The sequence below is a fragment of the Anopheles coluzzii genome, chromosome X (assembly GCF_943734685.1).
Source record: "Anopheles coluzzii chromosome X, AcolN3, whole genome shotgun sequence".
NCBI classification, from domain to species: Eukaryota; Metazoa; Arthropoda; class Insecta; order Diptera; family Culicidae; genus Anopheles; species Anopheles coluzzii.
In genome coordinates this window covers 9,061,864-9,082,561 of record NC_064669.1, presented here as the reverse complement: position 1 = coordinate 9,082,561, position 20,698 = coordinate 9,061,864, and the positions used below count along the sequence as shown (strand labels likewise).

The following is a 20,698-nucleotide window of genomic DNA, read 5'->3' as shown; positions in this document are numbered from 1 at the left end:
CGATGGACAATGGGATTTGATAAGTGCAGCAGGGTGGAGTGTGGGGGAGAGAAAGAGAGAAAAAAAGAAGAAAGAAATAACAAAACACCAGCACACCCACGCATTCACACACGCACACACGCACACACAAACAGACACGTACACACGTAGAGAGGGAATAGAAAGAAAAATGAAAAGAAATAGATGAGGAAGAAGATAACACACGAGATGATACAAGAGTAGAGCAAATTTGGAAGGAAATTCAAGAAACTTCAGACAAGTTCAGGAAATTTTAGGCATTTATGTCTTCCAACTTGGAGTCCGGTGGAGGCTTAGTGGCTGCACTTGTGCACGAGATCGCGTGCGTGTGTGAATTTCCACCATTTCCAGCCTCTCTTTCACTCTGCACGCTTCCACACCCCTTCTCCAACAGCTGAATTCGTAAATTGACAGAATCAAGGGGAGGATACGCATACGGCCTCTCCGTTGAGCAGGACCACCGCTACTTACCACTTTCATCTTGGCCTGGAACTCGCGCAGCTTCCGTCTGGCTAATACTTGTATGTGCGAGCTGACCTGCTTCCGGGTTCTCGTCTTGCCGGTGCGTAGTTTGATATAGCGAGCGATCAGTTCATTGCGACCTGTTGGGAGAGAGTGAGAAGAATATTGGATATGCATCATTAGAGAGTGTGGTCCTTGGTAAGGCATTCGTATGGGAAATGAGATGCCTGGCTAGGCGCTCTTGTGCCTTCATTTGGCAGCTGCTTTCCCCAGCCCATGAAGACTTTGTCCGGCCCACATTCATCATTGAACGAAACAAGGCATCTTTCGTGCGCTACCTTCAAGAAGCATTCTTCCCATCCCAAAAACCCGAGATGCTGCGCCGCCTGTTCAGCTGACGCGCCACAAGCACGAAAGACATTCTTCATCGTTATTGGACGCGTCCGCATCCTTCAAAACTTCCACCGAATTCCATTTGTCCCTTCGCCCGCTTGCGAATGAATGACTTCGCTGCTGACATTAGATGTCCTCCTTCCACAGTTTTTTTTGTTTCGTTCTTAACCCACACCGAGCGCTGCTTCTTGGCCGTGGACTGATAATGGGAGTTGAGATACGGAGGAGGGGAGAAGTCGTCGCCTCGTTCCTTTCGCCTTTCGTCGCTGGTGGTCGTTTGGCAGCAGCAGCAGCAGCAGTAGTAGCAGTGCGACTACTAATTAATTTCTGGTACCCATTCGCAGCGAAATTCCTTTCTCCTGCCCAACATTTGCTCCGCTTGCTCCTCCCTTCCCCCGGGGAGCAGTTTCTCGGGGCTGTTTTTCTTCCCTTCCTCAGTCGTCATCCTCAGGCGTACCCCCCCCCCCCCCCCCCCCACCCATCCCAGCCCAGCAATGTTGCTCTTTGTTACCGATGGGAAGACTGCACGAGACGAGGGCTGCCAGAAATTGGACACTGTGGTGCTCCGAAAAAGGGGAAAGCGCGCGCACGCCGGAAAATGATTCCCGGGTTGCGCCACCACCAGTTTGTGCCGGAGAGATATTGTGCCCTTTACCTTTTCGCCATCCAAAGATCCTCCCCCATCTCCCTCCCCTCACGAAGAGTGGGAGTCAACGATACTGGGCGCACGCGAAACATTTGCGCATCAGCGCAACCATCCGCCCGGCTTTTATTGTTATTTTTATCATTAATGTTTACTCCGTTTGGCACCGGCACACGCAGCAAGGATGTAATTTCATCCTGCACACACATACACACCGAGACACACTCACCGAAACCATCGGCCCAAGGGGGGGAGGGAGTGTCGTAATATACCTTTTTTTGCTACAGCGCCCGTCGCTTTCGCTTTGTTGTCGGAGAAATTATTTGCTTGAAAGGTGCTTGATTTTTCCGCCGTTAATTTTATTTCCCTTCCTGCCTCGCCCGTTTTATTCCTTTTTAAGGGGGACGGCAGACACAAAAGGCACACCTTCCAGCCACGAAGTTTCGAGGGTGACTTTCGGAGGTGTAGAGGGAACAGGGAAAGCATGTGGAGCTTCCCGAGCAAGGAGAAGGTTAAAATACAGGAAGGAATGGTTTGGTGCCGTGGCAAGAAAACCAAGAACTTCTCGCGACACCAAGTTGCGACCTGCTCCAAGGGGGAGCACTCACGCGCTCGTTCGGCAAAAGTGAAGCCTTTTTTCGGTTCCTCCCGGGAAGATTTATTGCCCATTTCTGCCATTTTGGTAGCAAAAGAGAGATTGCGAGAGAAGACAGTGAGGCAAGCGATCGGACAGTGGAGTACATGGAGCTCGTGCTCCAAAGAGATGGCCTCTAGCAAGCATTGTCTGTGTCGTTGTGATCAGTAAAAATAAAAATGCCCTATTCCTAGGAGGAACTCGCAGGAAAATTACTTGTAGATTTAAACCTTCGCCAACGCGTAGCTGGAACCGCCCCGCACAGCCAAAGCGGGTGTAATATTTATTCATACACCTACCAACACACACACAAGCAAACAAACACACAACCCAAATGCGACAGGATATACTGCACCAGCGATTCTGCTTTGCTGTGCTGCGGGCACGAACCGTCGGGTTTAACCATCTCCGAACAGGGTCCGGGAGGGTAAAGGAAGTCTACAACATCTTCCGGCAAGCGTAAAACTCTGCGTTGTGTGTGTGTGTGTGTGCATATTCTAATTTTAATTATTGTCCTTTCCTTCACCTTTTCCTTCGCACGCGGCTGGACACGGCGAAGAATCTATCCGGCTTACAGCAGAGTGCGAACGAACGTACCAACAAAACGTCCCGACGTTCCTTCCCGTACAACATGGCATCTTCTTCCCGCGCAAGTTGCCACAAACGCACAAACACACACACACACACACACACACACACACACACACACACACACACACACACACACAAATAATAGGGCAGAATGATTTACGGGTTTTCATTCCTCTTCCTGTAAACTGTGCAACAGAGTCAAGGGTGTCCATGCTGGTGGGTGATGGTGGAGCGGTACGAAATGCGTTTGATACGCTTGTCGGAAAGCAGTATTAAATAAAGCCAGATGACAAAGCGCGTCGCAGGCAGGGGGAGGGAGAGCCAGAGAGCACAACCAAACCCATCGAGAATGTTTCAACTGTTTTGGTTATTTTTGGGGAATTTTCAAGAAAAGTTGAAAGAAAAAGTAATCTTCCTGAAGCAAGCACCGCGGGTCCCAAACTAGACCGCGGCACCAAGTGGGCGTGAAATTAGACGCTCTGTGTACGCTTATCTCAGTAACGAGCAATGTTTGTGGTGCTAATTGCCAAGGCTTTATGTGGTTTTTTCTACTTCTTTGCATTAAATTATTTCCGCTCAATGCAATTTTCAATCGCTGCTTTCCAACATACCCTCGGGGATATTAAAATAAATCTATAATAAATACCTCATACCGACCCATGGTGCACACAGGATTGGTGGAGTGCTTTTCAGAGCGAACCCAGGACTTCAATTCCGATTCCAGCAAAATCGGAACCACTAGTTCTGCCCGAAGTCGTCCGGAGTCGTCCGGAGTCGTCTAGAATTGTCTGGAGTCGGAGTCATTCGGAGTCATCGGAAGTCGTCCAAAGACGGCCAGTGATATGTGTTTGTAGTGAGGCATTTAATTTAGTGGAGTGTTACTTTTCTTGTTTCATGTTGTGGAGTGTTCTTTCTAAGATTAGCGGTTTCAGTCGCGCGTAGTCAATGCGGTTTCGGAGATGGAGATGAAAAGACTGACTCCGGACATCTTCGTAATACTCCAGACACATTCGGATAACTCCGGACACTTCCGGATGACTCCGAATACGTCCGGATCACTAAGAGCACGTCCGGATCACTCCAGACCACTCCGGACGACTCCAACTCCAGCCGACTTCGGACGACTCAGGACACCTCCGGATAATTCCGAATGACTCCGGATGACTTATTATGACTCCGCAAACCTCCGGTTAGACTCCAGTTGACTCCGGACGACTCATGACGACTCCGGAGGACTCCAGAGGACTCCGAATGACACAGGATGACTCCGGACGGCTCGGGATGACTCCGAACTCCGGACAACTACGAATGACTCCGGACGCCTCCGGATGACCCTGACTGCAAGAGACTCCGTCCGACTCAGGCCAACTCCAGACAATTCCAAACGGCTCCGGATAATTCTGAGCGAACATACCTTCCGGAGTCAGTTTTCAAAATTTCAAATTTTCAAAGTCAAATTGGAGGCTACTGGGGATTTTTGCCAGCTCTATCCATCAATACACAGGATGACAACAATCAATGTCCATGTACAAACAATAACAATGATAAAAAAGGCACGAGCGCTTTAGGTACAAAGGGGCGACGCGGCGCAGCATCACATGTTCCAGGCACACCAAAAAAGCAAACCAAACAAACATGATGCCACCATTTTCCCCCACCATAATCGGTTGCTATGCGCGCAATAGCTGCAAGATGGTTCAATCGTGCTGTAAAACGTGCTTTTGCAACGATGCACCACGAACCATCGCGCGCGATAAATGGAAGTCACACTAAGCCCCCCCCCTTCCTCCGGTGCAAAACGGGCAAATCGTACGGGCAGGAAGGAAAACATTCGCGATATCATCGATCAAGCCCTTTGATGCTGTGACGTGCAGGAGGATTCGAGCAGCCATTCCAAGGATCAAACACGTACGCCGTTAGCGCTAGACGCAGCAAGGAAAATGCACGAGTTCATCACACCAGCAAGCACCGCCGCTCGGCTTTATCAAGCAAACACACCTTACCCGGGAGGCTCTTATAGGTTCAGAGGAAGGAGGGTTCAGATAAAAATTGAACAGTTTATTTTGCATCGTCAATCGACGGTGTGTCTCGACGGTTGCTGCTGCTGCTACTGCTGCAGTGGTGACAGCGACATCTCAATCTGGGAAAGCCCTGCGGCAGCCACACGGCACCACCGGGCACAAGTATATTACGCATATCAAAGACCGGGAGAGAGAGTGGAGAGCAGGAGGCCGTCACCGAACCGTTGAGTGATGTGTATCCCTCCGAACGAGCCGCCTGGATGTTGAATATCCCCTGCGACACACACACACTGTGGTGACAGGGCATAAACTCGAAGCAGCAAAAAAAGGAACGCTTCCAGCCAGTTCATGGCTATAAAAAAACACCTCCCTAGCGTTCGTAGAGGATGGGAAGGGGAAGAAGCAGAAAAAAGAAGCGGGCGGGAAAATACGCAACCGTCGGGCGCGCGGGTTTGTAAATTTTATTATAAATAATATAGCGCGGAATTTTTCCTTGCCGTCGAAAATATGCGAAGCATTTGGGTGCTGCTGCTGCTGGCAGCCACGAGAGGCAAAGAACAATTTTGCGAGATCGTCTCATCGTCGACGGCAGTCCGCGCTTTTCCGCGTGCAAGCTGGTGATGGGCATACACACACACGCGCGCGCGCACAGCACTTTTTTTATGCCGCACGAGAATGCTCTCCACCTTTTTACCCACCGAGCCCGGTTTAACTATTTTCCGGCGATGTCGGATAACCGTTGCCTCCGCGGCGCGCAATGTGCGCCTGAAAGGTAGGCTAACGTTTGCACATTCTTCGCTGATTGTTGTTTCGCGAGGAAGAATGAACATTTCGAGCCGATGGGAGAGCACCGGCAGGACCGGAATATGCTTCATCAAAATATTTTCTTGTTTCTTCTGTCTCTTTCTGTCTTTTTCTCACTCTCTCTCTCTCTCTCTCTCTCTCACACACACACACAGATATACGCATACAGGTCTTTGTAGAGACATTTTAATAGTCATTTAGTTACCCTTTTTTTCATACACTACTGAACAGCACACCGCTCGCTGTTATGGATCATCAAACGTTCGTGCAGGAAGAAATTGAACGTTCCGTTCTAGCCGTTCGTGCCCGGAGGACGCTGTGATTATTCAACCTTCGCTCGAAATTCCTCCCATCGTTGGCTGGCTGGCATACCGGCCCAACCCGCCCAGTCGTTCCCAGCAGAGTGGAGTGAAGCAATTCCAATCCAATTAGAATTGGTCCGTATCAGGGCGAACAGCCCGCGCACGGAATCGGCAAGGCTAACCAAAAAAAAAAAATGAAAAAGAGGGACCTACAACACCCAGAACGAGCTAAAAGGTTCAGCAGGTGCGAATAGGTTGTTCCGGGTCCTTTCCGGTGCAAATACAATGACCGACCAATCCAGGCAGGCGCAACGATCGCGCCCAATAATGCACTTCTCGCCGAACGGAGAAGCCGCCAGAACATGGCCGTAAATTAAGTGCACAATCACTGCCCTAGCAGCGGAGTAACAGCATCCTGTGCAGCCACGTTTTACGCGAAATTGCGTACGATGCACCATCAGTGCAGCTTCACGGCAAGGCGGCACCTGCCGTACGGCGAGCGTCTCTAGTGCGGGCAAAAAAAAAAACTATCGACTTTTGTTTTTTGGCATTATTTTGTGTGCCCGTTGGTTGCTGTTTTGTTTTACCGTACACACGGCACGGGGCAGGTTCTCATCATTACGCCGCCTTTCGAGCGGCCAGTAGAGCGTACCTCGCAGAAGGAGTGCGCCCCGGAATGACACCATTATGAGCAATTAGTTGCATCTCCATTGCGAAGCCGCGACCGGCACCTTCCTGGCTAAACGTTTCCCGCGTGGTGGACATGTGGGAGCGTTTGCCCGACACCATAAAACCACAAACCGACCCGAATGGGCTGCTCGTGGACCGTGTTCTTAGCGCGAGATGAAAGTGCTCCGCTCTAGGTCAACGTGTTTTGTGCGCGTTTACTCATTATGACGCTTGGGGACATTCTGTTTGCTGATCCGGTTCGAAGGACCAAAGTTTGGGCGCGCCTGAAGGTATGCAATTTGTTGCTAAAAATCTTATACAAGAGTGCGTTTAACGATTTCAAGTAGCTGTTTCTTTATCAAAGATGACATTTGTGTCACAACATTATGTATGACTAACAATTCATCTGTTGGTAAAATGTAATATGGCGGAACGCAACTGTGGGGGGTATGGGTATGGAAAATACAACTGACGGGCTGTAATTTTAGCTTTCTAATTTAAGCTTCCAAAGCGGCCAATTTCTATTTTAGTTTGTATCCTCAATTTTGATAATATCATTCGACATGATGATTTAACAAAAGTGCGAGGAAAAATTATCTCCAACATCATATTACGTAAATAAGTGTGTTTCAATCACACACGCGTTCTATGCTGTCTTCTGTTTTGCACTGTTAAACCCCATTGTTTTGTAATCCGATCCGGTTCGAAGGACCAAACAGGCGACATTCGATTGCCTTCCGTCTTCGGGGCTTTGTCATGTCGTCTCGTTTTGAGCCAGCCAAATGTTCGCATCATTTCGCATTCGAGCGGGCAAAACACTGCAAAGGACCAACTTTTGGGCCGATGCAACCCAAAAGTGCTTGTTTCTTCACACGCGACACCGAGCGAAAGGTTAAGTGCAGCTTACACAGCCGACAGGCAAGCTGTGTGTGTGTGTGTGTGTGTGAGTGCTTGCAATAATTCGATAGTTACTATCGCAACACGCCCACCATTTCCCGGGTCCACAGTTCGCAGTTCACAGCCATCCCTACCCATATTACCAGTGCTCCGGTTCGATCTTGTGCAGGGTGGAACATATGATGATTCCTTTGCCCTCCAGCTACAGATGCTACAAGATGCTGCTGGGCAGAAGGGTTCAAACTGTGCTTCTCTCAAACAGGGTGATGAAGCAAAAAGCGGAAAAGTTAGATAGAGCGCGTGTGGGAGAGAGCGCAAAGCGAATAAATCAGACTCAAAAGAATGGGGTGATAGCGGCCGCTCGCAAGAAGCTCCCGATTGACACCTTCGGGCGATGGTACTGCACCGGTCCCTCCAGATGTCTGGGGGAGGTTTTGTTCTTCCTTGTTTGGTTTTGGGTGGACGGGGTGTGCTGGACGGGATGGGTGTTTCTATGTGCCAGAGCGTACCGCGTTGGTGACGAGTTCCAAACGAGTGTGCGGAACAAGTTTCACCCCGGAAGCAGCCCTACCGACGATTACACACAGCAGACGACACGAGGAGACACCGCTCGGTTGAGGGGTTTTGAGTGGTCCATGCGGTGGTGTGTGTGTGTGTGTGGGAGGGTTTTGCGAGGATACGATATAAACATATATTGTGCTGCGCAAAAAGCGGGGCAGAGAGCTCAGGGAGTCGCTCCTCTGCCCAGACGCCGAGAGCGGAGATTGTGGTGTGAGGTGTGAGAGAGAGAGAGGGGGGGGAGAGAGGGAAAGATGGGGAAGGTATGGCATGCATGAGCGAAACCCCGAGCTCCCGAGGAAAATGAGATGATGCCGCGCGGCAGCGATGGGAAGGGAAAGCGAAGAAAACATCGACTACCAGGGACTGTGTGTGTGTGTGTGTGTGTGTGTGTGTGTGGAAAACGAGGGAAAGGAAAACTATGCCAAGAATGTGCAATTAGTGAACGGTTCCAGGCAGCACGGTGCACATACATTCACACACACACATACACAAGGGAGACACACGCACCGCACTGCAGCTATACACGTCCAGCTACAGCCACACACACACACACATGTACGGAGGAGAGCGTAGAACACACCCATGAAAGGACGATGACGACAACAAGTCGAGCTGAGAGCATGTGGGCGGCGGCCCCATCGGCAAAGGAAGGGTGGGCAGGCGACGAAACCCTGTGGAAAAGCTACACGCCGCTTCAGGCACAGCAGGCGGCGGGTTTGAGTTTATTTCCCATTTCCTTGGCTTTTCACCTTCTGCGCCCTGACCCGGTATCCGGTGGCGATTTTCCCGGACTTTCCATCGAACCGAGCGAAAGACCAAAGAAGAAGTTGGGGTAGCGCGTACACCGGGGATCCACCATTGTTGTCCCATGCAGGCGGTGGGAAGCCCCTCTTCCCCCCCCCCCCCCCCTCCTTTACCACCGGTGTGTAGCAGTGTGGCAAGATTCTGGGGCAAAAGGGAGCTTTGGCAAGCAATTCGAAAGCAACACCAGGGCAGCACGAGGGACGAGTTTTCGCACAGGGTAGAGCCTGGGCTAGCGTTCTGGTGAACTCTTGCCAGCAGCAATGGTTACGACTCCAGACACTTGTGTGTGTGTGTGTGTGTGCATTCTTTTTTGTCTTTCGCTCAGTACAAATCCCTTTATTAATTTCTGGATGGTTTGCCGAAACAGCAGCCCCAATGCGATAACAGTTCAGTTGGTTGGTTCAGAACTACAAACGACAACAGCAGCAAAAACACATAGTACACTACCACCACCATCGACGGAGCCCACACACACACTCGTCTTGCTGTTTTTAGTTGCTGGTTGCTGCTTGCTCTAAAGGTTTGTCAGGCTTAAAACCCTCGCGCGGCGTCGCGGAACGGAATCGTGTACAACCCACGCCCTAAAAGGACACGAATTTGGTGACCGCGCTGTCGCTTCCTCTGTGCTTGTATGTGTCTCCTTTTGAAAGCCATTGTGAGGCAAATAAATCTTATCCTCCTGGCCCCGGGATCGAGACCCAGCACACAGCCTCCGGGGTTTTTTTTTGCTGCTTGGACACCCAAGTGTATTGTTCATTTAGGATTTATGTTTGCCCTTTTTGCTGAAACACACACACACATATATACATACACACACAAACACAAGTACATCCTTTCAGCGCTCCTCCCGCGCAGCCAATTGCCCTTGTGCCACCTTTCGGCGCGCGAGAGTTTTCGCATCATTCGCCTACAAATCCTGGTCACGGCACCGGGCGCAGCAGACTCACCGGGCTCGCGTGCGCTTCTAATTGTAACCCAAAGCCAAATGGGACCGAAGCGCCGGTCGAGTCCAGTGACTACAGTTTCTTGACTTCCTCTCCTCTTCCCCTTCCCGCCACTCCCCCCCCCCTCCCATAAAAATAAGAAAATGGCGGAAATTGGACATTTGAATTATGATTGCGGGGGAAGCACCGTGCCTGCAAATGGATTGCCGCCAGCAGAACAACACAGCCAGCAGCAAAGCGCGAAAGGAAGTGTAAGCGAGAGGGAAATAAAAGGGCACTCCTTTTGTCAACCCCCCCCCCCCCCCCCCCCCCCCCGTACTTTTCCGTGCAAACTCGTGCAAAACACCAAACCGGTCAAACCGATACACATAAAGCACCATATCCTTCACTATTGTCCCCCAGTCCCCCCCGGGTTCTCTGCTGCTCAACTCAAGATCAAACGTCTCACTCGGGGTTTTCCTCGGAAGCGGGCGAGAGAGCTTTGCCCGCACGTGGCGAAGGGGAGGAGGAATCGCTTCTTGCGTTGGACCGCTGGACGTCTTCGCTTTTTGCCAAAGCCCTATTGTTGCTGTGCGCTGTGTGTTGGGCAAGATTTTGCCGGAGTTTTTCACCCGGAGTGTAGGGACCGGGTAGTGGGCGCCCACTTTCATTTGAATTGAGAACTTGGTGGCGTTGGTTTGGGCGAAGAAAGTTTATCCCGCTTGTCATCGCAGAAATGGTGGGCGCGGGGAGAGGGGAAGAGGGATTGAGTGGAAGAAGGAGCCCTTTCCTCGCCAACCATCCCCCGAGCAAAGGCTCGGATCGTTCATTGTGCTGCTTTGATCTTATCGTCAAGCGCCCGGCGTGAGATGGTCCGGCGGCGAGAAGTAACGACCACGCGGCAAAAGAAGGGGGGGTGGTGGTGGTGGCAGGAGGTACGGGGTGTATATTATCCCTTTCCGGCAGTGACACGGCAAGAAGCAGGATATGGATTGTGTGCACACACACGCACACAGGCACACAAACACAGCCAAGGCTAGCGGCTGCCTTTAAGCAGCATCATGGCCGACGAGGAAATTAATTTGAATCCCCATAAACTTCCCTCCCCCCTCCCCCCCCCCCCCCCCCCATCTGCACCTGCCATGCCCTTTAAAGCCTTGCTGCAAGACTTGCGTACAAGGAAAGTTTTCTACTTCAACCACACACACACACACAGCCATCGACGGATTCACAGCAACACAGCAGCTGGGCAATGATTGTTGGACTTTCCCACCCACCCCGACATCTTCGGCAGGACAATTGCTGTTCATCTTCAATGGGAGTATAAAATCGAGCAAGCGAGAATGGCCCGAGTCCGAGAGAGAGAGAGAGAAAGAGAGAGAGAGAGAGAGAGAGGTACAGAGATGGGGAAAAGAGAACGCAGCACAAAACGGGCCCAAACCGAGAAGTGGCGGCACAGCGGTGAAACTTGTAGTAAGAAATTTAATTTGCCGACAAATTGCGAACTCCCCCCCCCCCCATTCTACCCTTCCGCTTTCCAACCACCCCTCGGCGACCGTCTCTAGCACCCTGTTCCTGTTGCTCCAAGCAACCTTGTGCGAGAGACAAGAAGTGGTTTTGGGTTTTCGTTAAGGGTTCCCCGCCTTTCCAGGCCCCAGCCCCTTCCTACTCCCAGCTGTGTTTGCTGAGTGGGCAAAAGTCACGAGCAGTAAAGTGCTCCTGAAGGGTGCAATAGCAAGCAGAGCGACAGATAGAGACCCACACACACACACACACACACACACACACACACACACACACACACACACACAATCGTAACGCCCGATAGTGGTCAGACCGCTGATAATGGTGTGCTGATGGGCGCTTGATGATTGTCAGACGATGATGTCAACGAGGAACGGTTGATGATGATGACGGTGTTTAGGCGAGGCAATATTATTGCAATAAAATGATTACTATTTGGAGTGGTGCTCGCACACTGCACACAATGTGCTGTCGTCCCGCACATCCGGTGGTTGGGATTGACGTTTCTCCGTTTCATCCTGGTCACGGCACCAAGCACCGCAGCAATGCTCTAGCCTACTGCGTCGCCAAGCTCTAGGTAGAACATTGCACCAGAGCGCTGCTTTTGATGCGACTGAAAGTTGTGTTTCATAACCAACAAAGGAAAATTAACAACGAAAAAAAAAAAATAGTATAAAAAAATAATGCTTCTGACCATGCTTCAAGTGCGCTCTCGGCCCAGCTGGTCCAAGACAAACTGATCGAAATGTCTTCTACAGACACACACATACGCAAACTAATGCACATATGTCGCTTAGCAACACTAGAAGTTGGGAGGGAATCGACCAGATCTGTGTGTGTGTGTGTGTGTGTGTGTGTGTGTGTGTGTGTGTGTGTGTGTGTGTGTGTGTGTGTATAAGTGGAACACAGAGAGTGGAACGGAGCAGCAGTCGACCAGTTTGACCTGTTCCAGCTGCGGGCTGGAACATGCTAGAATGGCGCGCGCATAACGGGGTCTGCCCCGCACCATCTACCCGCGTCTGAACACCTTCCCTCCACACCCCAACCCCTCCCCCGACGAATCGAGTTATAGTTAGCGCCTTTCTAGACGGAGGGACACGGAGTGCATTCTGGTTTTTGTTGTTGTTGTTGTTGTGCACCAGCTGAACGGCCAACATTATGCAACGTCGCGAACGTGTAAACACACACACACGCACAACCAAACACACCCGAACCAAAGGGCCGTGTCGTTGTCAACCAAGGGGGGGGGGGGGGGGGGGGGGGGGGGAGGGGCGCAAAATGCGCTCGTTTGCAGAACAGTGCCCCTCCACACGGGCTGTGAGTGAAGTGGCTGAGTTGGGGTTTTTTTTTTAAATAATTGACCGGAACAGCACTTACTTCGGCTTGTATGTGTGTGTGTACGTTTGAACTGCTGATTGTGGCGCTTTGGCACGCTAAAATAGGCAAGGATTAGACGCACGACGAAACGAATCAATGCACACAATTATTGTTTTGTGGGGCACGGGTGTAATGTGTAAAATGAGTTACTTTCCAAGTAGCGAAGAAGTGTTCAGGTTCAAGTTTCTTGCCTTTCTATTTTGAAAATATGGTCCAATTGCTTCTACAGCACGACACTCTGCTTGCAGAAATAAAAGTGGATATTGAGCACGTGATGCAAGCTGCTAAGAGTTAGCCGTGCAGGTAAATCGTGTGCATCTCAACTGACGCATTAAGAGTTCAAATCTCTCGTCGAGCCTAGACCCAAAGCCTCTTTTAACGAGCATATTTACATCAAGTTTTTGTTTTATATAAAAAGCTGCCGTTTTTTATTGAAAGAAAGTGGAAACCACTCGAAACTGAAGGTTTCTCTGCCAACTTAATCGTGAGTGCGTGTGTGTGTGTATCCAGTCAAACAATTAGCGCTCCGTGCACGCGCGAGCTCTTTATCCCCCCAATCATATATTTGCCTATCGTTTTCCCAAATTTGTCACCATCCGTGTGCACGTTCGGTGTCCGCATCCGTGCCTGATAGTCTTGAACTTGAACTTTGTGTGTGTGTGTGCGTGTGTATTTGTTTCTTTTTTCAAGACACAAGGATAGCACGCGCAACCGATACCGTAAGGGCAGAGTGCGGCAATTGCAACGCTGATGCTGCGGTGGATGGAAGGAAAAAAAAAACGAAACAAACCAACAACCAAGTAGCAAAGGTAAAAGCGGACAAGCGAGAGCGAGCGGCCCACTTGAGAGAGTGTCAGCTTGCACACAGGCAAGCGTCAGCGCGGTGGATGGCAGTAATCAGTTGTCACACGAAGCTGAAGCGGAGGACTGATGTATATATATATATATCACGTGCGCATCCACCTGCAAAAAGGATCGCCGGCCACACGGTCAAGCGAAACTCTCGCAGCCGGGTGTTTGCAACGGCTTGCCAATTAAATGTCATGGCAACGAGTGGCCATCCTGCTGCTGCTGGCTTCGCAACAGAACACCAAACCGCCTAGCGCCACTGGTGGGAGGTGCGAGTGACAAAAGAGCCTCTCGCTGACTCGCTGGGGAAAGCTGTGTATCGCAGCCTCGCCGGGTGGATACTAGTGATGGGTAGGCAAAATTCCAGAGTCGTTTGCGGTGTGAGTCTGAAAATTTCGGAACCTTGGACTCTGGATGGTAGGTCCACCCAGCATTATCCGGGGTCGTGTTGGAATGAACTCTGTAGCCGTCCGGAATCGCCAGAAGTCGGAGTCATCCGGAGTCGTCCAGAGTTGTCCGAAGTTGTCCAGAGTTAGAGTCATCCGGAGTCATCAGGATTTGTCCGGTGTCACCCGGAGTTGTCCGAAGCCCGAAGTCATCAGGAGTTGCCAAAAATTAGAGTCATCCAGAGTCGTCCAGTGTCGAAGTCATTCGGAGTTGTCCAAAGCTAGAGTCTTCCGGAGTCATGCGAAGTCGTTCGAAGTTGTCCAGAATTAGAGTCATCCGGAGTCATCAGGATTCGTCCGGTGTCATCCGGAGTTGTCCGAAGCCGGAGTCATCCCGAGTTGTCAAAAAATAGAGTCATCCGGAGTCGTCCAGTGTCGAAGTCATTCGGAGTTGTCCAAAGCTAGAGTCTTCCGGAGTCATGCGAAGTCGTTCGAAGTTGTCCAGAATTAGAGTCATCCGGAGACATCAGGATTTGTCCGGTGTCATCCGGAGTTGTCCGAAGCCGGAGTCATCAGGAGTTGCCAAAAATTAGAGTCATCCGGAGTCATGCGAAGTCGTTTGAAGTTGTCCAGAGTTAGAGTCATTCGGAGTCATCAGGAGTCTTCCCGAGTCTTCCGGAGAATTCCAGAGTGAGGGTCGTCCGGAGTCATGCAGAGTCTTCCGGAGCTGTCCAGAGTTACAGTCATCCTCAGTTATTCGGAGTCGTCCGGATATCTTCAGAGTTAGAGTCGTCCAGACTACTCCAACTCCGCATTACTCCGCCTACGGCCGAAACTGGTAATTCCGATTTTGCTGGAGTTGGAATCGGACTAACAATAGCTGCAGTTGGACCGGAGTCGTGGGTGCGCTCCAAAGAGCACACCACTAGTCGAAACGTACACTAATAATTAGCTCCGCGTAAGTGACGGGGAGTGCTCGGGTTGCAGGTCCACCGGCGTCTATCTGGGCGTGTTTGTTTTTCTTGCCAGTGTTCTATTGGAGGTTTTTGCATGCTCCAAGGCAATCTGCTGGGAAGATGGTGGAGGTATGGAAATCAAGATGTAATTGGTCCCTCTGTATCGCACTTGCTCCAGCAGAGGCGGCCAATGATGTCATTCTGTGTCGCGTCCGCACTCAATTGACCGTGTAAATGACGCGCCACAGCGAACAGCAACAATAAAAACACCACCCACCGATTGAGGAAGTTTGCGATGATGCCCACACACACACACACACACACTCATACGCTCGGGAGCTGGTACAATTAATGTCCAGTGTTGGCGTTTCGAAGTGTTGGTGTCTGATATCACAAACCCTGTGCACCATCGCGATAAGCGGACGCGATGATGGACAAGAGGACGGTTTCATTGCCGGCTTCACGTCCGGCCGTGGCCGTGGCGCGATAAGATAAAAGTGCTCCACCGCACCACCTGGATGCAATACAACAAAAAAAAAAAAAACAGAGCCTCATGCTCTACCCTATGATCCCGCACGAGCGTTAAAAAACCCTTTTTTAAAACGAAAATTCATAGCGTTGGCGGGCGAGAAGGGGCTGTGTGCTTTGCTACTTACCATACATTTTGCCCTCCTCGGAGAGGATGATTTTTCGGCGACCGCACGGTGGATAGATGGCTAGCGCCTCCTGGAAGCTCTGTTCGATGTCCGGACTCCAAACGCCCTCGGCATCCGCCGACGACAGATCCTGTTCGTCCTAACGCAACGCGCGGAGGGGTGTCGGGAAGGGAAGGAGTAAGGCGTCATCATGGAGAAGGGTAGGGGATAGCACGAGGAAAGGAGGGAAGGGAGGGAAAAGACACACAAACAAAGCAACAGCAACAAAAAAAAAAAGATGTGTGAGCGTAAGTTCTTCTCTTAAACGTTCTCCACTAGCGAGACAAAAACTACAAAAAAGACATCATTTCTAACGCCTTTTTTAAGCTTTGCAATCACTACAACAGATGCGCTGACTAATCAGCGTTGTACACGCTCCACTTACGTCCTGCAATGAGACGAGAGAACAAACGAAACGGTTAGAAAACAAACTTCGAAACCTTAAACGGTCGCATTTGTGCGGCGGGCTGCATACTTTTGGGCGCTTCTTCGCCTCTGCCGCCACTGCTGGCACGGCGCTACTTACATCGCTCATGTCGCCGACGTCCAAGTGCTTGCCGCCGTCCACGCCGGAACCGTTGGTGTCGTCCGGGACCAACGAACCGGCCGTTGGTCCGGGACCCATCTGTGTCCACCTTGCCGTAATGGTGCTGGCTCCCAGTCCACTGTCTGCGAAATTAGAGAGAGAGGGAAGAAGAGAAAAACGAATCAATATTAGGCTTCTTTGGGGTGCATTGGCGAGAACAGTAGGGGACGAGGACGACGACAAAACCTGTTGATTTGCCGAGAGCCAAATCTTTTCGGTCTCCGTGCGCGTTAGTGAAACCCGAGAAAAAAAACCCGGCTTGTTGGTTAGTTGATTTGATGGCTGTTTTTGTTGTTTAATGTTTTTACGAAACTATACGCACAGAGCTGCAGTCTGTCCGCAAGCGTGCGTGAGGGTCGACCAAGAAGCAACACCGAAAAACGACCGTACAAAATAAAGCGTAACGAATCAACCCAAAAACGTGACCGTGAATGGCAACACGCGCTTAATAATGGGTGGCGAGCGCACTACACATTCCGCCGTTTTGAGCGAGCGAACGTACGCAAGTGTGTGTGTGAAACAGGGAACACAAACTGAAATCCCTCAACGCGAGCGTTTAGTTAAGCCCCCGTGCAAAGAACAGTGGAAAGGACATACGGCGCCCCGATGCCGTTAAAGCGCCGTTTCGCCCCTTGCATTGAGCGTGAACCATTACGTTTTCCCTCGCGCACAGGGACAACCTTTAGCTTTTTCCTTTAGCTGGGACGAACGAAGAGAGGGACAAAAATCATAATTAGAGCCCGCTGTCGCTGGAATTCGACGCAGAGCACTGCGCCCGGCAAAAAGGGACTCACGAACGGCATTCCAACCCCAGTTCCACGCAAAACACAAAAATGCAGTTCCGGTTTTAGTGTACATTGCACTGACACATAATGGGCGCACACCACCTTGGTGCAGGGAATGACATTCCAGAAACCTATACACACACACACACACACGCACAAACACGCATCCGGTAGGGTCATGAGGATCACTGATCCGTGTGACGACAGCTGCACAGTATCCTTGTTTTTTTTTTCTCTATCTCTCTGTCTCCCTCGAGGTCTATGTTGTGCTACACGGTGCTTCACTGTACAGACACACCCCTCCTTGGCAAGCACAGAACATGGTTTAGGTGCGCTTGTGAGTATGGGTAGCGATAAAAAAACACACCGGGCAAACCGGTACACCTCTAGAAAATGTATTAAAAAGAGTAAAACTCTACCTCTACAGTAGCGATATAAAAGAGCCAATACCAAACAACGTCGTTTGTTTGTTTGAAATATTTTTAAAATGCTACCACAACAACATTCACACCATTTTTTCTTCTTCTTCTTCTTCTTTATTCACCAGGGGTCAATATAGTCTCAATTCGAAGGGCAAGAGATAAATGCTGCAAGAAGCACTAACTGGAGTTTCCTTGCAGCAGAGAAAAGATTTTGATCGAGAGCTCTTCTCTGGATAAGGATTTGATCGTGCGACCTCTGGTGCACTACACGAAGAACTTTCACACACGACCGTTGCGCTATCAGATAGCCAGCGTGTTAACACGCGCATATAAAGAGCTCGGAATAGCTCAACTGGTTGATAGATAATTTTTAATTATTGTGAGTGATGTTTATTGCTCAAATTAAATAAAAAAAAAAAACGACTTCTACGTTTAGTTTAACTGAAGTAATTTGCTTTATAAACGCATTGAACAATAGCCACAATAAATCAAGCTCAAGTCAAACACCCATGCATACTAGGCAGACGAAAGAGAGTAAATACAAAAAGATATAAATCGTTAACGGCTTACAATCGTGTGATGCAGCAAGCTCGAGGTAACAGACAAAGTAAGTACATACAAATAAAATAACAGCACTACGGTACAACTATGACGGGATCGCTAGGCAAATGCAGGCAAGCGACGACTCAAACACGAAACCGCTCGACATCAACGAGAATCGAACACGCACAATTAATTAATATAGGAAAATCCAACGGCTTAGAGCTTTCTCTTGATCGCGGGAGAGGAAAAAAACACTCCATCCAACCTATAAAAAATGTGTTCCTCATCGATAAAATTAACAAAAAAAAAACGCCAGCCAGGCACACACGCGATGCGTCCAAACATCTCTCCCACAGAGAAACGCACGCACGCGGTGGCGCTATGCTGCCTGATGATGGTGGTGATTGTGGTTGTTGGTGGTGGTATACACAGGGCAAATGATGTTCGGTTGATCTCGATTGTGCGTGATTGATTGGTCCGTGTCCAGGGCCCTTGTCTCTTTAGGCTCGCTCGCCTTCCAGCGCAACGGTGCTGCAAGTCCGATAACGACGGCGAGTGAAACCAGAGGCGTGAAGCATAAACGGCGAGCTCCGAGCGGTGCAGCGATCACAAACCGGCGGGCTGGTGTGATGGCGATTCATGATGCGTTGATGCGTTGATCTTGCCAGCGCATAAAACGCGCATAAAACATTCTCCCCCGTGCCGAGGCAACAACAAAACCAAACACCAACAATCGCGCAAAACACAACGCCAATCCGCGCGGCACGCGGTGAAAAGCGCGAATGAAGCTGTTGCGTGCGTGCGTGCGTGCGTGTGTTGAGTGTCTTGCTCTTCTTACCTTTCCGCCATTCCCCACCCCTCATGGAGTTAAGCGAAGGCCACCGATTTGGAAGGTGCGTGCGCACACCAAAACCATTTCCATTTTCCATTTATTTTTCCATTCGATTGTGTCAATCGACGCGCGGTTGGCGGCGCGCGGCAGCGGATAGAAAATCCTTTTTTTGAGCTTCTTCTTCTTCTTCTTCTTCTTCTTCTTCTTCTTCTTCTTCTTCTTCCCTTTTGGCGCCACATGTTGGCTTGGCGGGCGACGGTCAAAACCGAAAATGAAAACGGAGGAAAAAAAAGGGTTTGCTTCGGAGGACCAAACGGCACCGGCGCAACAAATATTTTCGCTGCACTACCGGGGGTGGTCGTACAGAACCGTTTCGTTTCCGTTTTATTTTACCGTGGGGCGGGGAAGGGTTGGGGGCGAAAAAAAAAAGCAAAAAGTCACGGGGCAGTAAATTTTATGTGTCGACGCTAAGTTATTTTCATTTAATGGATTTTTTGTTGTTGCGAGAGCGTGCTGTCGCTTTTTCTAGCCCTTTATAGGCGCTGAAGTCTCTGTCTTCTATTTCCCCCCCCCCCATTTTGGGGACAAACAATAAACCAGCAAACAACGCATATAAAAATAGCCAAAGCAGGGAGGCAAAGTTAAGCTTCCTTCTCGAAGGAAACGAAACACCTGCAAGGAGCGCTTTGTCTGCTCCACTGCACGCAACCAACGGTTTTGCCGACTGCTGGAATTTATCGGCCCACGGAAAGGAGAATCCTCGCCTTTAATTGCTGCAGCTGAGACCGCTCATTATAAGTTTCCCGACATTGTTGGTGAACTATTTCCAAAAAAAATAGCTTTAAACTTATAGCAACTGGCACTAGTTCACACAAAGCAAAACTCACACACTCCATTGGCTAAATCTCATCCCAAGTGGACAGAACCTGTGTAAAAAAGCTGTGTTTATCTTCTTCTTGTTCTACAATACTGCATTGATTGACAGCACGCTGCGGCTCGAGAGCAGCAGGCTCGAAGCACCACAAGTTTTTTAGCGATCCATGCCCCTAATCCATTTATTCGTGACGCTAAATGGCTTTTTTTTCTTGTGTAATCGTGGGGTTTATGAAATAAACATAAGCCATTGGAAATGGTAAACATTTACACACACACACACACACACACACACACACACACACACACATGGAGCTGTGATTAGAACGCGAACACGAGAAACTCATTCGAGCGGCATTATTACATTCTTTTTCTTATGGTTTTTGATTTATTAATTCTTTCGCGAGTGGAGTTCGATCGAGAGTAGCAACTGTCGCTTTGCCACACTGACGAACTGACCTCGAGCTGTCTAACACAGTGATACACACACACACAGTGTACACACGATCGATCTAGCTAACTTCATAACTCACACCTCAACCATCCGTCCCTCCTCCCCCCCCCCCCTCCCCACCGCTTCGCCTTATTAACAAATTGGTCTTGGGCGAGAAACCGCAACAGTGTCTTGTTACACGATGTGGCGTTTTTGGCCTGGCGCGGATATTGGGCAGGGAGAGGGGCAATACTGCTTACACAGCTGGCCTTCATATTCGTTCGCTCCACTTGCCCGAACAAGACAGGGGAGGAGTGGGGGGAGAGGAATGGTATCACCTTTCATTCTTCCATCCCCCCCCTCCCCCACCCCCCGCTCCCAACTCGCTTCCGTCCACTGCCACACACACAACGATGGCCATAGCTTTGGGCCGCGGTCAGCAGGGCGAACGGGCTGTGTAACGTTACGAGAGAGCCGGAGCCTTAGCGCTGGAGCGATGGTGGTGCCGGATTGTGATTAGCGGTCACAACAAAGCAAATGTGTGTGACACAATGGGGGGGGGGGGGGGGGGGGGGGTGCGGATCAAGTAAAACATTCAATAAAACGCGATCAACTGCACCCCAGGGTTTAAGAAATGTCACTTGGCGACGGTAACTCAACCACGGCTCCAACAAATGCACTTCGAGGCGTTATTCGAGTGCAGCTGCTGCTGCTA

General features: G+C 50.2%; 1 protein-coding gene across 2 annotated transcripts in view; it reads right to left on the bottom strand.

Annotated features, from left to right (window-relative positions):
- LOC120948850 (protein scalloped) overlaps positions 1-20,698 on the bottom strand; it is a 99,544-nt gene that overhangs the window by 2,672 nt on the left and 76,174 nt on the right. Inside the window, exons 3-5 of one of the 2 annotated variants that reach the window (XM_049610632.1) lie at positions 16,036-16,178; positions 15,471-15,609; positions 490-620 (exon numbers count right to left, since the gene is read on the bottom strand). In XM_049610632.1, coding sequence (XP_049466589.1) covers positions 490-620; positions 15,471-15,609; positions 16,036-16,178 — 413 coding nt within the window. Of the gene's footprint in view, positions 1-489; positions 621-15,470; positions 15,733-16,035; positions 16,179-20,698 lie in introns of those variants that run through there. The other variant, XM_049610630.1, reaches the window with a different exon arrangement.